The sequence below is a fragment of the Ictidomys tridecemlineatus genome, chromosome 16, assembly GCF_052094955.1.
Source record: "Ictidomys tridecemlineatus isolate mIctTri1 chromosome 16, mIctTri1.hap1, whole genome shotgun sequence".
NCBI lineage: Eukaryota > Metazoa > Chordata > Mammalia > Rodentia > Sciuridae > Ictidomys > Ictidomys tridecemlineatus.
In genome coordinates this window covers 39,006,242-39,024,974 of record NC_135492.1, presented here as the reverse complement: position 1 = coordinate 39,024,974, position 18,733 = coordinate 39,006,242, and the positions used below count along the sequence as shown (strand labels likewise).

The window sequence follows — 18,733 nt, the reverse complement described above, 5'->3', positions numbered from 1 at the left end:
GTGGACGCGGGCTCGAGGCTTCTTAGGAGCCCCAACGAGGTGCAGCTGCAGCATTTGGGGATACAGTGCTCGGGCACGAGCCGGCGGAGGGGGGGGGGATGAGGTGACTTAGGGGATGCAAGAGGCCACTAAGGATCATTCTTGGCGACGGGAGCAGAACCCTAGGAACTAACTGTCCTGGAAGCGACTGGCAGAACTAGGGCGCCTTCAGGATCCGCCCGGGAGGCTTGGAAGAGCGGCCACGGAGCGCCGCGAGGTGTGGGGCACTGCCGGGCCTCACACCCGTCGCGGAACCAATTGTGACGGCGGCTAGGTTTCCGGCCGGCGCTACAAAGGTGCAGCACGTGCGGGGGCGGAGTGCGCCGACGTGACGCGGCTGCGCAGGATGGGCCGAGCCGAGGCCGAGGCGGCAGCGGGAGGCAGCAGCGCGACGACGGCCCCCCAGCCCAGCCACCATGAGCACCAAGCAGGTCACTTGCAGGTGAGTGAGCGACGACCGAGAGCGCCGCGCCACTTCGGGCCGCTCTCGCGAATCCTTGGTGAGCCTGGAGGACCCCGGTCTTGACGCCAGGGAAACTGAGGCTGGGACTCGCGGAAAGTTCCTCAGCTGTTCGCTCGGAGGCTTTCGAGGGCGGGGCGGGTGCGTGGCTGAGGCGCCGCTGTGCGAGTGGGAAGCCGGGTCCCTGTCGGCTGGGAGGACGGACGCGCTAACCCGGGCCCGGCCGCGGGAGCTCGTGGAGCTTGCAGTTCGGCTGGAGAGAGAGAAAAAAAAAAAAAAAACGGTGTTGAGTGAAGGACGCTGCGGGCGCCGGTGCCGCGCAGGAGTAGCTTGTTAATGGATTCTCGGGGCCTCGGGAAGCTGGGGCTTTGGAAGCCGCCTTCCCTTCGCAAGTTTGAAGACTGCAGCTGCAACTGCTTGCAGAGAGTTAGCGAGTTGAGAATCGTGTGGAGAACGAGAAGGGCGTTCCAGCCCTCCTTGTGGAAAAACGAGAAAAGTGTGGAAAATAACGAGGCGCCTAATCCCAATTTTTTTTTTTTTTTTTTTTGTTGTGCTTTTCGGAACCGAGAATGGACCCCAGGGCCTCGCACCTGCTGAGCAAGGGCTCTACCACCGAGCTACATCCCCACCCCCTTTATATTTTATGACCTCTTTATTTTTGGTGCTGGGGATTGGATCCAGGTGTAGCTTTACTGTTGAGCTGCACCCCGGTCCTCTTTTAGTTTTGGTTCTTGAGACGGGGTCTTGTTCCTCAAACGGGCATCCTCCTGCCTCTGCTGAGTACCTGATTCTAGGCGGGTTGCCTTCATTCCAGGTTCTGTGTTATTGCTAGTTTCACAGTAACACCTGTGAGCAGACATTGTTCCCGTTTGACAGGGCAGGAAATGGGGACTGAAAGAGGTTAAGTGCTTTCCTTTATCTTGATTAGAGACCCATTGAGGAGCAGAAATAAAATGGTATTGGGTGATTTGTGATAGAAAACAGAAAACATGATAGCTATGCTGTGACTGTTATTTTGAAATAAAAATTGCTTTACACCCTCATTCAGTGGTAAGCTCTGTGGCTTACTGGTATTGCTATAGTCCTATCGAATTCAAAGCTTGGAAAGTACAGATTGAGCATCCTTAATCTGATAATCCAATATTCAAAGTGTTCCAGAGTCTAAAAAGTTTGGACCTGATGCCACAATTGGAAAATTCCACATCATGGAAATTTTATTTCTTGTGCCAAATTATTAAAAATATGATATAAAATTACCTTTAGAGGATGTGCACATAAAATCTATTTTGAAACAGTGAATTTCATGTTCAGATTTGGTACCATCCTCAGGATATGGCAGTACGTAGCAGCAAATATTCTAAAATTCTAAAGCATCTGAAATTCAAAGCACTTTGGGTCTCACATATTTTGGATAAAGGATACTTATCCTGTACATGTTTTGTTTGGTTTCAGTAGGACCTGTGTGGAAAGCATGTCTAAAAGATCAATTATACGGTTTGTGTAATAATGATCTGTGTTGTCACTCCATTAGTTTGATTGAGGAGTAGAGTTCTGCTAGTGTTAGATATTAACTAATTTACCCAGGTGGCTTATGTTAAGCATTTATCAAATTACAGTTAGTCTGAAAAAGTACTTTGCTAGGTTATTTGTACTAGAAGATCTGTGACAACTGTACTAGTGAATTTACTTTTTTTTTTTCTTGTATAACTGTTTCCTGTTGGAGGAAGTGTTCCTAGGTCATTTTATACTGCAAAGCAGAGTATAGCTACCTAGAAAACTCTATTCTCTACTCACTTTATGGTTTAATTCAAGTATTCTCATGCCTGCGTCTTAGATTGGTCCACTTAAACATACACTGTTATGTACTGCTTTGTAATTGCACTACTGCACAGTGTACAAATGAGGAAACATGCTGAGCACGACTTGAGACTTGTTCAGAATTTCACCTCTTAGTGCAGGAACAAGAAATTAATAAAAAAAAAATTTTAACCTTTTGCAACTGGACATAGGCTAGGCTTAAACTTTAATTCTGTTTCTCAAACAAGGGTGTCCTGCAGGATATTGCTACGTAAATAAAAGTGTGTGGAATGTTGGAAAGGTATCACTCCTGCTAGTCATTGATTCATGTTTTTTGTGGGGCTCACATGTGCTCGGGCTTCTTTTAAGTGCCTTGTTAGTGGAGTAGTATGTAATCCATTAACCAGCTAGATGTATTCCACAGTTTATGAAAGTGAGTTCAATGTTGAAAAGTCTTCATCTTCTAAGTGGCAGAGGTGTGACATCGGGGTTCATACTCTGTCCTGAGCAAGCAATGCCATTAACATAGGCCAAACATGTTTGCCTTTCCACAGTGTCACAATTTGTTGAATAACAATTCACAAGTTATGCCACTTTCAGTAGCTGCAATTCACAGAGTACTCGGGTCACCTGATAGCCATGAGCCAGGCAGTCTCATGTTTTTATTCCAATCTTAATTACTAATATGACAATTATACACATGTGTGCATATATGTACTTTTTTTTAATACAGAAAGGTTAAGGTGACCACACGGGTTTAGGAATCTGAAATGAGAGCAAAGGCAAAGACCTGGATACAAAGGCAGGGGAGTCAGTCGTAGGTGGTCACATAAAGTTTTTTTATTGTTATTTTGGCACAAGGGATTACAAGGTCTTGCTAAGTTGCTTAGGGCCCCACTAAGTTGCTGCACTGGCTTTGAGCTTGGGATCCTCCTGTCTTAGCCTTTTGAGCCACTCGGATTAAAGTTTTTGTTGTATATGTGTGGTGCTGGGGATCAGCCCAGGGTCTTGTGCATGCAATGTAGGCATTGTTGTACCACTGAACCACATCCCCAGCCCCAGATGAGGTTTTCTAACAGCCATTTTCTTAGTTATCAAGGTGGAGGGTCTGGAATGACATTTGTAGAATGTCAGCTTGAAGTGTACCTTGGGTCATTGTCAGGAGCAGAAGAAACTTTGTTAACTGAAGGTTGGTCACTGTGGTGATTTTACTAGGCAAAGCTTGAGACAAGTGACCAGGTGTTGGGGTCAGGGTGTTGCTGTGCCCAGGTCTGGAATGCTTCTCCCATTATGGGTCTCGGGTGAGGAGGTTGCTTCATTCGGTATTCTGGTATGTTTGTTAACTTCATGGGCTTGGGTTTTTCTGATGTAGGTTTGAAGTGCCTAGCATCCATGTGTTTCTGATTTAATTTGATAAGTTCACAGGTGGTCAATATTAAAGCACAGTTTATCATCAGTTTGTACTTATGGTTGTGCTAGGCAGATGGTGGTGGTTTCTTGTACAAACAAGGTATAGAATCATTCTATCTCGGCGCTTACACTCAAAATGGAGTAGCTCTGGCAAACTACTGCTTAATAAAATGGAGTCACTCAGGTTTAGGCACAGTCTGAAAACTGCTGTTCTCATCATGGAGTAGCTGAGAGCAGGACACAGCCTGCTCTCAGCACGTATGGCCTGCAGATAAGTGTGGGCATGCAAAATGAAAGTTATTGCAGTTCTTTTCAGCTTTCAGTATGCTTCTATGAAAAGACAGCTCGCATAAGAACAAGAAATGTACTTATAAAATGGTTGGAAGGAGTCAGGTCTTGCCAAATTAAAAGCAGAATATATATTCAAGTGGGGGAAAAAAAGTGCAGTGTTACCTAGAGTACCAAGCTTGTATTAGTATGTTTATGGTAGAAAAGATTTTCTCAAGGCTTTTGTGAATAAGACAAACTATCTGCAAACCTTTATAACTTAGATAAAATATTCAAGTTGTGATTTATTTGTGGGTCTGGAGTGAAACAGGGTGTTCATCTGTTTAGTTTTTCTCAGATTGTCTGGTGTCTTTGAGGGTTGTCTTCCTGGCTCTGAAATGCAGTGTTTGATTATTGTGAATGGCAGGAGAACAAAGTGTCAGTTTTGCTTGCATTCTAATACATATAATGTCTCTCCCAAGAGATGGTTGTCAGATGCCAGGATGCTCAGACTTAAAGTGACAAATACACTTTCTCTATATATTGCCTGGAATCTTGAGAATAGCTGCTCATGTGGTCATGTTGTCAGTCCTCCAACTCTTTTTTTTTTTTTTTTTTTAAAGAGAGTCGGGGGGGGGGAGAGAGAGAATTTTTAATATTAGTTCTTGGTGGACACAACATCTTCTGGTATGTGGTGCTGAGGATCGAACCCGGGCCGCACACATACCAGGCAAGCGCGCTACCGCTTGAGCCACATCCCAGCCCCTCCTCCAATTCTTTAACTTGCTATTCTATCCAGAATCTCAAACTCGGGGGTCATTTTTGCTGATTTTGTCCTCTAACCATCTCCTTCACTCTTGTCTGTTTACAAAGCTCTGGTGCAGGCCCTTACTATAGCTTCAAAATCAGTTTGTTTCCTCTCGTTATATGACAGTTCCCTTCATCTCAGATGTGCTATTTGAAGATCTAGAATTTCTGTTTCTTGACATAGACCTAGAACTTTTGATTCACCAAGCCTAGTGTTGATCCTGTTGGCTGATAAGTGGTAGGAGAACTTGAGCTCCAGAGGTGGGCAGTGCAGGATTCTGATCCTGGGACCACCTATGCCATGGTTTCTTTGTAAAATGGGGATGCTAGTGCCAAATCCTCAGGGTAGATTAAAAAATAGTAACAAACCATGTTAGAACAACCCTCCCCCGTTTTGTGGATTGAACCCAGATGCATTTGATCACTGAGCTACATCCCCATCCTTTTTTTTAAATACCTTTATTAATTTCTGTGTGGTGCTGAGGATCAAACCCAGCACCTCAAAAGTGCTAGGCTAGTGCTCTGCTGCTGACCCCCAACCCCAGCCCTCCCATCCTTTTTTGTTTTGTATTTTGAGACAGAGTAAGTTGCCCAGGCTAGCCCTTGAACTGTGACTCTCCTGTATTAGCCTCCTGAGTCCCTGGGATTGATTACATGCATGCAGCATTGTGCCTGGCAGCATTTACTGTGTGTGTGTGTGGGGGGGGGGTTGGAACCCAGGGCTTAGCTATGCTAGACAAGCACTCTACCACTGAGCTAACTCCACTACATCCCTAACCCTTAAGAGCATTGACTGTGTTAGACTGAGCATTTCCATGGATTGTCTGTTAAACTAGGAATCTGTCACAGTCCATGAAGTAGCTATTTTAATCGTGTTACAGATGGGGAGACTGAAGCTTGGAGATTTTAAGTAATTCACTCAAGATCACATAGCAAGCAGTGTGGCTTCAGTGTCTTCACTGTATTCAGCCCCACCTCTCATCTGCATGTTTGTTTGAAGCCTACCACCAAGCCTAGTGTTTGCTTCCTTCCCCTTCAAGGTATCTGGGGTTATAAGCAATACAGTCATAACATTTCAGCCTGTGAGAACATGTGGAAAGCTACCTGTAAAGAAAAGTACACTGAAAATGCAAATTACTCATATATTTGGAAATGAGTTGTAAAAGTATTTTGCTAGAGGTGCCACTGAACTTCCAGAAATCAGTTTGATGGTTTGGCTCTCCTTTTGGCTACTGCTGCTGGCAGTGTTTGGCAGTCATGAACCTGATACCGTTTGCAATATATAATAGCCATACTGTGTTTTGGAGTCACTCAGGGTGAGAAAGCCCTTTAGAGTTGTCACCCATTAAGAACCTCCCTACTGTTGTACTTCTCCCCTCCTGTCTTTGCCCCCCCCCACTGTCCAAATGTATACCTCAGTCGTATCAGTATGAGGGGTGATTTGTCCATCAGGAGGGAAATGCATCTCACAGTACAGCATGGAGGAGGCCTAGGTGAAGTTCAGCATAGATGAAGAGGAATGGCTTTAAGCAGATGAGAGACGCCCCAGAAGATATGCAGGATGTGCTCAAGGTTTGCTTTGTCACTGGGAAATGGAAATAGTGACTTACACTACAAAAATAGGAATGGGCTGGCTTTCTCTTATATAACACCTGTCTTACACTTACCTTTCTTGAAAGCAGTGATGGTGGTCTAGAAGTTATTTTTGAACTTTTTTAAAATCTCAGCCTGGTGACTTGCATGAGGTCACCAGTGTGGAAGTGGCAAATCTAACTAGATGCTCTGATTGACAGTTAATTATATTTGGTCTCCTAATGAAAAAAGATGATTAGTTAAAAAATTAGAAGCGTAATTTTCTGAGTATGACTTACGGAAGGTGGTTGGTGTAATTCTACAAGGCATCCATATAGGATTCTGTATCTAAAACAATCTTTCTTGTTGTTCCCCTGGTTAACAGATTCCTTCTGGTAGAGGACCTCTGATAGTCTACTCTGATTCTTTTTTATTATTTTCCCTGGTACTGGGAATTGAACCCAAGAGTGCTTAACCACTGAGCTACATCCTTAGCCCTTTTTATTATTTTGAGACAGGGTTTTATTATAAATTGTTGAGGCTGGCTTTGCATTTGTGATCCTCCTGCCTCAGTCTCCTAAAACTCTGGTACTAAAGGGGTGTACCTCTTCACCCTGCTTGCTCTGGTTCTTTCAGGAAATCTGGTCTGCTTTTTCAAAGAGAATCTGAAGTTCTCATTTATGTGGAACTTTTTACTTAGCCACTTTGACTTTGTTCTCTCCCAAGTTTATTGATCCTGATAACTCTTTGTTCTGCATTGCTGACTGTTGACACTGATTTTGTCTATTCATTTTTTAACTGTTATACCTCCTGAGATCAAAGATTACCATGTTTGAGGGTAATTGCAGTCTTCAATAGCACTTATCAAAAATAATTACTAAGTGGGGTATTGGTGGAGACCTGTAGTTCCAGCCACTTGAGAGGCTGAGGCAGGAGGATTATTTGAGCCCAGTAGTTCAAGGTCAGCCAGGGCAACATAGAAAAACCCCATCTCTGAAAACAAGGAGAACTGTCTAACTGTTTAGATGTGTAGTATTCTTTAGTGTTGGGGTCCCAAGACCACCCCCACATTCACATAGTTGTATCCAAGTTCAAGATCATCACTGTGATGTAGCAAGGAGGTACAGTGGAGTCTGGAGGAGTCTGTGCAAGAGGGGCACAGGCACGTACTACCCCCAACAATGAAAATGTCACACATGTGCCTGGAGGAATTGGTATCTGCAGAGATGGCAGTGCCATCTCTGTTGGGCACCTTTTGCCTAGTATGTGACAGAGTTCCAGTCTCCCAGGAAGAAGGCAGATGTTTGGCATAAACCACATTGCTTTACAGTTTAGGTGCAGTGAGCCATTTCAATCATTTAAGGAAATTCTTGGGATGTTTTTGTAAAGACCTGAATTTTTTCAGGGGATGGTATACCGGGGATTGAACTCGGAGGCACTTGGCCACTGAGCTACATCCCCAGTCCTGTTTTGAATTTTATTTAGCGATAGGATCTCACTGAGTTGCTTAGTGCTTTGCAGTTGCTGAAGCTGGCTTTGAACTCATGATCCTCCTGCCTCTGCCTCCAGAGCTGCTGGGATTATAGGCGTGTGATACCACGCCCAGCATTTTTTTTTTTTTAATAACTTTATTTTTTTGTGTGGTGCTAAGGATTGAACCAGTGTCTCACATGTGCTTGGAAGTTCTCTACCACTGAGCCACAGCCACAGCCCCAGAAATTTTTGTGTTTTTTTTGGAGCTGGGGATCTGAACCCAGGACTTTACACATACTAGGCAATTACTCTGCCACTGAGTGACACCCCAGACCCAGTGTAGGGAAATTTTTATATCTGTGTATGGTAACTCCTTGCTGTGCTTGTGGGGTTTTTTTTGTTGTTGGCTTTTTGTTATTGTTGTAGACTTGGGGTGCTGGGGATGGAACCTGGGGCTTCATGCATACTAGGCAAGTACCCTGCCATTAAGCTAGTCTGTCCCCCACTTAGACAGTACCAGCCTTATGCAGAACAGTGTTGATCCTAGTGGTCATGGGTTAGGGAATTGAACCCAGAGTGCTTTACCACTGAGCCACATCCCCAGCGCCCCACCTTGTATTTAAATATGGCATTGTCATTTTAAAAAAAAAATTTCATTTGTTCTTTTTACATATACATGACAGCGGGGTGTATTTTGACATACATACATTGAGTGTAACTTACTCTAATTGGGATCCCTTCCTGTGGTTGTACATGATGTGGAGTTACACTGGTGTGTACTCATACATGAACATAGGAAAGTCATGTCCCATTCATTCGACTGCTCCCACTCCTTTCCCTGCGTTCCCCTTTGTCTAATCCAATGAGCTTCTAGCCCCTCCTTAATGCATGTTATCATATCAGAATAATTTGGCCTTTGGTTTTTGGGGATTGGCTTATTTCACTTAGCACAGGAGTCTGCAGCTCCATCCATTTACAATAAAAAATCAAAGTCATTCATTTTTATGGCTGAGTAATAATAAGTTGTGTGTATATACCGCACTTTTTTTATTCTTTCATCTGTTGAGGGGTTCTGTACCTTTGTTGATTTACATGTGGTGCTGAAGATTGAACCCAGTGCCTCATACATGCTGGGCAAGTGCTCTACTACTGAGCTACAACCCCAGCTCGGCTACTGTGAATGGAGCTGCTATAAACATTGATGTGGCTGTGTCACTGTAGTATGCTGATTTGAAGTCCTTTGGGTATATACTGAAGAATGGGATAACTGGACCAAATGGTGGTTCCATTCCAAGTTTTCTGAGGAATCTCCATACTATTTCCCAGAATAGTTGCAGCAGTTTGCAGTCCCATCAGCAGTATATGAGTATACCTTTTTCCCCACATCCTCGATAATATTTATTGTTGCTTGTATTCTTGATATTTGCCATTCTGCTTGGAGATGAAATCTCAGTGTAGCTTTAATTTGCATTTCTCTAATTGCAAGATGTTGAACATTAAAAATGTTTTTAAGATATTTATAGATCATTTTTATTTTGTGAAATGCCTGTTCAATTTCTTTACCCATTTGTTTATTAGATTATTTTTGTTTTGGTTTTTTTGGGGTGTTTGAGTTCTTTATATATCCTGGAGATGAATGCTGTGTCTGAAGTGGCAGGTGGCAAAGATTTTTTCCTATTCTGTAGACGCTCTCTGTTCTTGATTGTTTCCTTTGCTGTGAAGAAGCTTTTTAGTTTGATACCATATTTTGATTCCTTTTTTTTTTTTGGAGGTGGTGGGGTAACCAGGGATTGAAGTCAAGAGCGCCCAAGTGGGGCTGGGGATGTGGCTCAAGCGGTAGCGCGCTCGCCTGGCATGTGTGCGGCCTGGGTTCGAGCCTCAGCACCACATACCAACAAAGATGTTGTGTCCGCTGAAAACTAAAAAATAAATATTAAAAATTCTCTCTCTCCTCTCACTCTCTTTAAAAAAAAAAAAAGTGCCCAAGTACTGAGCCACATCCTCAGCCCTATTTTATATTTTATTTAGAGACAGTCTCACTGAGTGGCTTAGCACCTCGGTTTTGCTGAGGCTGGCTTTGAACTCTTAATCCTCCTGCCTCAGCCTCCTGAGCCTCTGGGATTACAGGCATGCACCACTGTACCCAGCTACATTTTTTGATTTCTTGTGTTTTAGAAGTTTTGTTGAAGTTGGTTCCTAAGCAGACATGATGGAGAGTTAGACCTACATTTTCTTCTTTTTGGGTGCAGTGTCTGGTCTAATACTCGGGCCCTTGGTCCACTTTGAATTGAGTTCTGTGCAGTGTCGGAGATAGGCTATCCCTAGCCCTTTCTATTTATTTTGAGTCAGGGTCTCACGTTAAGAGCTTTGCTTAGTTGCTGAGGTTGGCCTTGAACTTGTGAACCTTCAAAGATTAAAAAATGGACCTGTGACTTTAGGACTTACCATGGTGCCTCTTGTCAAAAAAACAAGAATTTCCTTAAATGACTGAATTGGCTCACTGTACCTGAACTAAAATAGATCTTCCTACCTGAGCCTCCTCAGTCACTGAGATTATAGGCATGCACCATCACACTTGGCTAGTGGTCAATTCTTTTTTTTTTTTTTTAGTATTTTAGTTGTAGTCGGACACAATACCTTTATTTTTTATGTGGTGCTGAGGATCGAACCCAGGGCCTTGTACATGCTAGTGAGTGCTCTACCACTGAGCCCCAGCCCCAGCTCAGTAGTGGTCAATTCTTAAGGGGCTATTTTCTGTGCAGAACTTGGCTACATTCCTAGAAAAAACCCAAATAATGGTACCATGGTACAGTCCTTAAGTCACAGGTCAATTTTTCATCTTTGTAGGTTCAGAAACTTGATTCTGTTAGTGGCCATAGAAGTTCTTTTATCATTTCCCTGGGGAAGAAAGTATCAGGGGTGATGATGTCCACCTATATTTCCAGAAACTTAGCAATTTGGGGGGCCAGGGCAGGAGGATCTCAAGTTTAAGGCTAACCTTAGCAACTTAGACCCTATCTCAAAATATAAAGGGACTGGGGGTATAGCTCAGAGATAGAGCACCCCTGAGTCGAATCCCACTTTAATAAAAAGAGGTGGGCCTGATCAGCACTGGCTGTGCTCTGGTGCAGTCGGCAGGGGAAGGGAGTTAGCAGTCTGCATGGTGAGCAGGGAAGGATGGAAGAGCTTTAGCTCACTTGGGGTCCAGTTGAGTCAGCCTCCAGCCCACCCGACTTCCCGTGTGCAGTATGCATTGGCCACTTGCCTTCACTGGACCCCTTTCTCTGGCACATTGGTGATCTGCACCTCACCAGTCTTGCTGGTGTGCCCTTCCTTCTGTGGTCCAGTGCCCTTGCATTTTCTAGTTCTGGACAGAACATTGAGGAGGTCAGATGTTAGTTGGGGTTTCTGTTTTCACTTGGATGTATCTTGTTCCAGCTGTGCCTTTCTGATTTATCCCCAGGGTTCTTCACTAGAGATCCATGTTCCCAAATGCTTGCTTAAGAGCTCCTGCTCTGGGGTCTGGGCCTTCAGTGTGACAGCACTGTAGTGATTGGGCACACCCAGTGAGTGGATCTGTGGGCCCCCGGGATGAGAAGGCTTCTTGGATCAGCCAGGACTCATGCTGGCATGGGGGGTGGCAAATAGACTATGATAATTGAGTGTGGGAATGGAGTGCAGCCATTGCATGCACAAAGGAAGGGTGGAAGGCCACTGTTGGGCCTGTCTGGAGAGACCAGGGTTGTAGTCTCTGAAACTAGCAGGAAGTCCTGAAGCTCATGGGGTTTAATAATAATCCTGAGTTAAACAAGATAGAGGTGTGAAACTGCTAAACAGGATAGTTACTGCTCATCTTGTCTTTGTTTTTCTTTATCTCATACGTTCCTCATAATGCCTTTATTCAGGGGGGGAGGGAGGACTGTCTTTGCCCACAAGTCTCTTTTTAATAGTTTTTTTTTAATATTTTTTAGGTGTAGATGGACACAACACAATGCCTTTATTTTTTTTTATATGGTGCTGAGGATCAAACCCGGGTCCCACCCATGCTAGTCGAGCGCTCTACTGCTGAGCCACAATTCCAGCCCCAACAAGTGTCTTTTTCTGGGAGCATGAGTTACCCCTCCTTACAAAACAAGAATTGGCGATTTCACATGGAAGAGGAGGGGATGAGGTGAAATCAGGCAGGCCCAGTGCCTGGTCCCTCTTAGGACTTCATCTGCTGCTCTGTTTTTGTAGATGTTTGAAATTTTCCATGATTTTTTAAAAAATAAGTTAAAACATGAGTTCACAGATAAAACTCCTTTCCAGAAAAGAATTTCATGGCCAGATTTCCTTAGCCTGTATTAAACAGGCTGTTCTTCTGTGTCTCCTCAAGACCTCCCAGTGTGGAAGCTTGGGCAGTTTCCACCTGTCCAGACTTTCACTCCCCAGCTCAAGGAAGCCCCCTGTGTGTTTAGTGAGAGCCTGCGGGACTCTGACCTTTCCCTGCTCTGCTATCTGATGTGGTCGCTGAAAGACCATCTCCTGGGGGTTCCAGGGCTTACTCAGGGCTTTGTTTTAAGGGGCACACACCAAAGAGCACTACAGCTGATGCCAGGGCCTCTTGGCGCACAGCCAGTTCAGCACAGTCACGCTCCAGCCAAGTCTTGCAGGGCTGCCCTCCTCCTGGATGTGCCGCTGGTCTGCCCTCTCTAGCCACGCTCCTCCACCATTACACACTTCCCTCTTCAGGACTGTCTGCCCCTTGGGGCTGCTCTTGCTGTGTTTCATCCCTTCCGCAGTAGCTGACCTGTGCTGCAGGAGGGCACACATCACTGTCACTGGTGCAGTTTGACTGTCTTACTAGACTGGTAAGAGCTGCACTCTTTTTAACGAATATTTTTAATATTTATATTTTTTTAGTTGTAGTTGGACAGAATATCCTTATTTTTTTTTCTACGATGCTGAGGATCCAACCCAGAGCCTTGCGCATGCTAGGCAAGCGCTCTACCACTGGGCTACAACCCCAGCCCGAAGACCTGCACTCTTTTGAATACCTAAAGTGGGATGGGTACTGTACTGAGCATTTTACATACGTTTCAGAAACCATACCCTTGCCAGTATTGGATTGTCTTGATAGTTTTTGAAACGTAACCTTTATTACAAAAGCAGGGTATGTTCATGGTAAAAATGTGAGAATGTATAGCTCAGCAAAGCTAAGAAAAACACTACATAACAGGCAGGGAACGTTGCTCCTTGGTAGGATACTAATGCCTAGTATTACAAAAACAAAGAAGAATTCATATATATTCTAACCTCAAGGATTCCCTACTCTTTTTTTCTCCTTTCAGTGCTGGGGTGGAACCCAGAGCCCTGGGCAAACTCCACTACTGGTACACCCTCGCCAGAGATCACCACTTTTTTTTTTTTTTTTTTTTTTTTGCAGTAGGGGTTAGGCTAAGCTGCTTAGGGCCTTGGTAACTTGCTGAGGCTGGTTTGAACCCATGATCCACCTGCCTTACCTTCCTGAGCTGCTGAGCCTCTGTGCCCAGCAGGACGACTGCTCTTAACGCACTCTCTCCTATACATCTTTTCAGGGTTTTTTGTTTTTTGCTTTTTGTTACTGGGGATTAAACCCATGGGTGCTTTACCACTGAACTACATCCACAGCCCATTTATTTTTATTTTGAGACAGTCTTACTGAATTGCTGAGGCTGTCCTTGAACTTGCAATCCTCTGGCTTCAGTCCCCCTAATTGTTGAGATTGTAGGCATGGACCACCTTGCCCAGCTTTTCAGATTTTTAAAATGCTTGCATATATACATTTATGAACTTTTTTTTGCCAAAATGAGATCATCCCATATATGCTGGTTTAAAATTGTTTATTATAAAATAACATAATAGCATAAATTTTGCCATCTTAACTATTTTTGTAAGTCCCTACTATTAAATAGTCACATTGCTGTGTAACTGAATCTTGAGAGCTTTCTGTCTAGTAAAAGTGAAATCTCCCCACCATCCCTCAGCCCCCTTTCTGCTTTCTGTCTCTATGAATTGAACTACTGTGGGAACCTTGTATAACTGGTGGCATGCCATATTGGTCTTGTGACTGGCTTATTTCAGTGAGCATGATGTCCATAAGGTTTATCCATGTGGTGGTGTCAGAATTTCCTTCCTTTTTTTAAATAATAATCCATCATATGTACCCACTACTACTTATTTATCCACTTTTCTGGGTGTAAACATTTTTTGTTATTGTGAGTGATGTGCAGTGAACATGAGTGTACAGATATATTTGAGACCCTGCTTTTCATTCCTCTGTAAATATACCCAGAAGTGGCATTGCTAGATCATATTTTTAATTTTGTAGGAACCACCATACTTCTATAGCAGCTATACTGCTTTATTGTATTTGCTATTTTATAATCTGCTCTTTTAGTAGTCTTCAGCTTTTTATGTCAGTACATTTGCATTGTATCTAGTCTGGTTTGCCTAAACCAGAATATAATCCAGGATTTAAATATTGCACCTGGTTATTCTGTTACTTGTGTCCTGTCTACTAACCTATCATAGTCCCTCTTTTCCCCTGCTATTAACAGCTTTATTAAAGTATGAAATGCAAAGAATTTGCCTGTTGGGAATATACGATTCTAAGATTTTTAGTATAAATTTAGTTAAATTTTAGTATATTTCCATTGCCCTCCCCCCAAATCCCTTGAACCCATTAGCACTCATTCCACACTTATCCTCTTCCAGCACTTAATCTACTTTCGCTCCTTTAGATTTGCTTTTTCCTTTCTTGGGAGTGGGTTGGGAGTACTGGGGCTTGATCCCAGGGCCTTTTGCTAGGCAAGCCCTTTACCACCTAGCTGCGTCCCTAGCCCTAGATTTGCCTTTTCTGATTGTTGCTGTTGCATATAAATAGAATCAGAAGCAGGTGGCCTTTTGTGTCCGCCCCTTTCACGCAGCATGATGTTTTCAAAGTTTGTCTGTGCTGTGCATGAGTCCGTCAGTACTTCAGCACTTCATTGCCTTTTATGGCTGAATAGGAGCCCCTTGTATGGGTGCGTTACTTTTGTTTCCCCCGTCACCAGCCGATGGTTATTTGGATATTTTCATTTTTTTCATTATTATGAACAATACTGCTGTGAACATTCACATAACAGATATTTTTGCATGTGGACATGTTTTTATGTTCTTGGGGAAATGCCTAGGAGTGGAATTGTTGGATCGTATGGTAGATGTGTTTGTTTTAACATGTGTTTATGTCGGGTGCTTCATATGGAATCGCATCAGCAAACAGAGTATTTGAGTCAAAGCTTATCCACACATATTGGGTCCAGCACTGTTTGCTGCCTGGACTATGCTTTTGCTGTTGAAAGCTAGTCTCAGCCACTGGGGAGGCTGAGATGGAAGGATAGCAAGTTTGAGGCCAGCCTAGGCACCTTAGACCTTTTCTCAAAACAGAAAGAAAGGTCAATTGAGGACACAGTTGTGGTTATGGATAGCTGCCCCAAATCCCTAAGTCCTTATCTCCAATGTCTTGGACTGGGCAGGACCCCTTGCCTGGGGTTCCCATCCATGCCGTAAGGTCCAGAAGACGCCAGGTGGGAGGTCAGGGAATGTGGGCTGACCTGCTGCACATCCCTCAGGAACCAGTCTTGGGTTGCCTTTGTCCATTGTCTGAAAGCAGATGTTTCCCATATGTTCTCCCTCATTTCCTGCAGTGAGGGCAAGCCGCTTGCTCCCTCGCAGCCAGAAGCAACAGTCTGCCCTCCCCAGCCTTCTCTCCCCTTCAGTTTGGGTGTTTCTGTTGCTGTGTCTTTAAGCTTGCTGATTTTTTTTTTTTTTTTTTTTTGTGGAATCTAATCTAAACTTATCCAATGTAATTTTCATTTCAGATAACATGTGTTTCATTTCTGGAACAGCTCTTTTGTATATTTATTCATTCTCTTCACCTTATAATAATGTTTTCCTTTTAATCCTTCAGCGTGTTGAGACTATAATAACTGTTTTAGGTTCTTTAATGTTGATTTCATCATCTCTTTCTCCTGGTTATGTGTCACATATTCCTGTATTTGGATATTACCTAGTAATGTTTCATTGGGTGCTAAGCATTGTTTTTTTTGTTTTTTTGCATTTGGATTTTATAGTCGTCCTTTAAAAAGATGGGCAGTAATTTACATGCTGTCAGTTTGATCATGTTAAAGCTTGTTTTTAAGCTTATTTAGCAGGGAGTGTGCAGCACTTGCACTCGGGACTAGCTTAGCCCTTGTGCTAAGGCATGTTCCTCTGGGGTCTCTAGTTTGCTCTGGGTGTTCAGCTTCTACAGCTGGGCAGACTTAGAACACCTCTTACTTCTATATCAGTTATCACTTCAAAGTGGAAATTTGATTTCTCAGTGAAATGTTCTCAGATACATTTCTTTTTCTTTTGAGGTACCAGGGCACTTAACCACTGAGCCACATCCCCAGCCCATTTTTTGAGACAGGGTTTCACTAAGTTGCTGGGGCTGGCTTTGAACTTGTGATCCTCCTGCCTCGGCCTCCCGAGTCACTGGGATTACCACTGTTCCCAGCTCAAATACATCTTTTGTTGTCACATCATCTTATTTGATTGATCCTCACTACAACCCAGCGAAGGAGGCAGTGTAATCTTCATTTTATAGATAAAGGTAGCAAGGACCAGGAAAGGTGTTCATAACTTGACTGTAGGTGGCAGAGCTGGATCCTGAGCCCAGGTTCCCAGTTCCGTTACCTGTATCCTTTAAAAATTCATAAGAGCAGGGGAGCAGTTTTCATAAACAAATGTCTTAGTTGGGTCTTAATTTTGCGTGTGTAATACGCCTAAATTGGAGTGTCTTGAGAAAGGAACTTTTGGGATGATTTATTTTTCTTTCAGAAAAGCCGTCATTGAGTCATTCTGGTGGGTCTGAAATTATTTTGTCTTAGGCACTGGAAATACATATATTTTCTTGGTTCTAAGACAGCCTTGATACACGGCATAGGCTCAGTGGACGTCTATGTGCTAGGTTTAAGAATATGCTGATCTCCGGGCTGGGGATGTGGCTCAAGAGGTAGCGTGCTTGCCTGGCATGTGTGAGGCACTGGGTTTGATCCTCAGCACATTTAAAAAAAAAAAAAAAAACAGAATATGCAGATCTTGGAGAACGAAGTGGGCACTGGGCTCAGGAGCTTGTGGAGCATGCACAAGGCCCAGCACCCCTCCCCCACAGCAGAGTGTGCTTCTAAAAGTGTCCTGTGCTTGTCTCCTCAGGTACTTTATGCATGGTGTGTGTCGGGAAGGCAGCCAGTGCCTGTTCTCACATGACTTGGCGAACAGCAAGCCATCCACCATCTGCAAGTACTACCAGAAGGGCTACTGCGCCTATGGACCGCGGTGCAGGCAAGGACCCCGCAGCCACTGACTGGAACCCATCAGGGAGTCCAGTCCTGCATTTGGAGGATAGGTGTTGAGGAAATTTTAAATTTAAAATTAATTTGACAATACTACAAAAAGAACGAATGGCAAATAATTAAGACCTCGCTTTTTGGTATTCTAAAACTTTTAATTTTTCAAAGAATTAGGCCTAATTCTTATGACTATAGTGTTAGTTGTTGTCACAGTGTAAATAAGATTCTATATCTTTTTGCCCTATTAGGCATGTCCCCCAGTTTTTTTCCTGTGTTGCCGCTTTATCTCCTCACTGTAGTTTTATGCTTCATAATGTTAATTTACCATCATTGAAAAAATATTTGTTAGATATTTAAGTGGCCTCTGGTTTTCTTGGTACGCTTGTCCCTACTTAGTAAGCATTTATGCTCAGTCTTCCTTGGGCAAATTTCGCAGCTTATAGATGGAAGGAAAGCTTTAAAAACCTGGTGTTTTGTTTTGCTTTTTAATGTTACTAGGGATTGAATCCAGGGATGCTCTGCTGCTAAGCTACAGCCCCAGCCCTTTTAAAATTTTATTGTAAGACAGGTCTTTTGGACTGTGCTGTGGGACAGGGCTTGGGGAGGGAGAAGGCTCTAAATATTAAAAGTTGCCCAGGCTGGCCTTGAACTTGCCATCCTCCTGCCTCAGCCTCCCAAGTCACCGGGGTCACAGGCAGGGAGGGGCTCTGCGCCGCCTTTGCTGTGGTTTTGCGCTGCAGAGCTCCTCAGGACTTCTACAGGCAGAGCTTCCGTGCTCCTACCTATGGTGGGTGGTGGTGGAGCTGCCTTGTCTCCCCTGCCAGCATCTGCCTCAGACAAGTGGCCTAGGAGACTCCTTCCAAGGGACACTGATGGAGCAGGTGGCGGGAGAATGGAGTAGATCTTTGGAACTCTCAGGCTCTGTAGGTGGTCTGGAGCCGTGTTTTGGTCCCATGGGGCCTCTCCATGTGGTTGATAAGTAGCCTCTGGCCAGGCGGTCTTTACTAATGCTCAGTCTGTTCTAACTCAGCTGGGCTCATGGGGACAGGTTGTCTCATTGCCCACTTCAGCTAGTGGAGCAGAGGCAGCTGTTGAGGGCCAGGAGCATGGGGGACGCGTGTGCAGCGGGTCTGTGACATGCCTGTGTTTTGTTTAGATACGATCACACGAGGCCCTCGGCTGCAGCTGCTGGGGCTGTGGGCCCCCTCCCCCATGCTGGGCCCTCCCCAGGCTTCCACAGTCCTCGCCCTTCTGCCGACCTCACCACATCTGTCGTGAAAACCCAGTCCCAGGAGCCTGGGAAGCGGGAGAAGAGGACGCTGGTGCTCAGAGACCGAAGTGAGTGAGCAGAACTGTTACTGCTCAAAAAAACTGCCTCGCTTGTCCTTGGGGCTCGGTCCTAACCTCATACACTGCAGGTGGTCCCCACAGGGAGACCCCAGAGCTGTCCTGAGGATGGACTCCACGTGGGCAGAGCCCTGGAATCTCACATTCGGCCTCATGCCCACAGCTGGGC

The 18,733-nt window shown here is 44.4% G+C and overlaps 1 protein-coding gene across 1 annotated transcript in view; it reads left to right on the top strand.

Annotated features, from left to right (window-relative positions):
- The first annotated feature begins 330 nt into the window (after positions 1-330).
- The window catches only part of Mkrn2 (makorin ring finger protein 2), a 29,757-nt gene continuing 11,354 nt past the window's right edge, over positions 331-18,733 (top strand). Inside the window, exons 1-3 of the mRNA XM_005333790.5 lie at positions 331-481; positions 17,081-17,209; positions 18,374-18,555. Coding sequence (XP_005333847.1) covers positions 456-481; positions 17,081-17,209; positions 18,374-18,555 — 337 coding nt within the window. The 5' untranslated portion in view covers positions 331-455. The remainder of the gene's footprint in view (positions 482-17,080; positions 17,210-18,373; positions 18,556-18,733) is intronic.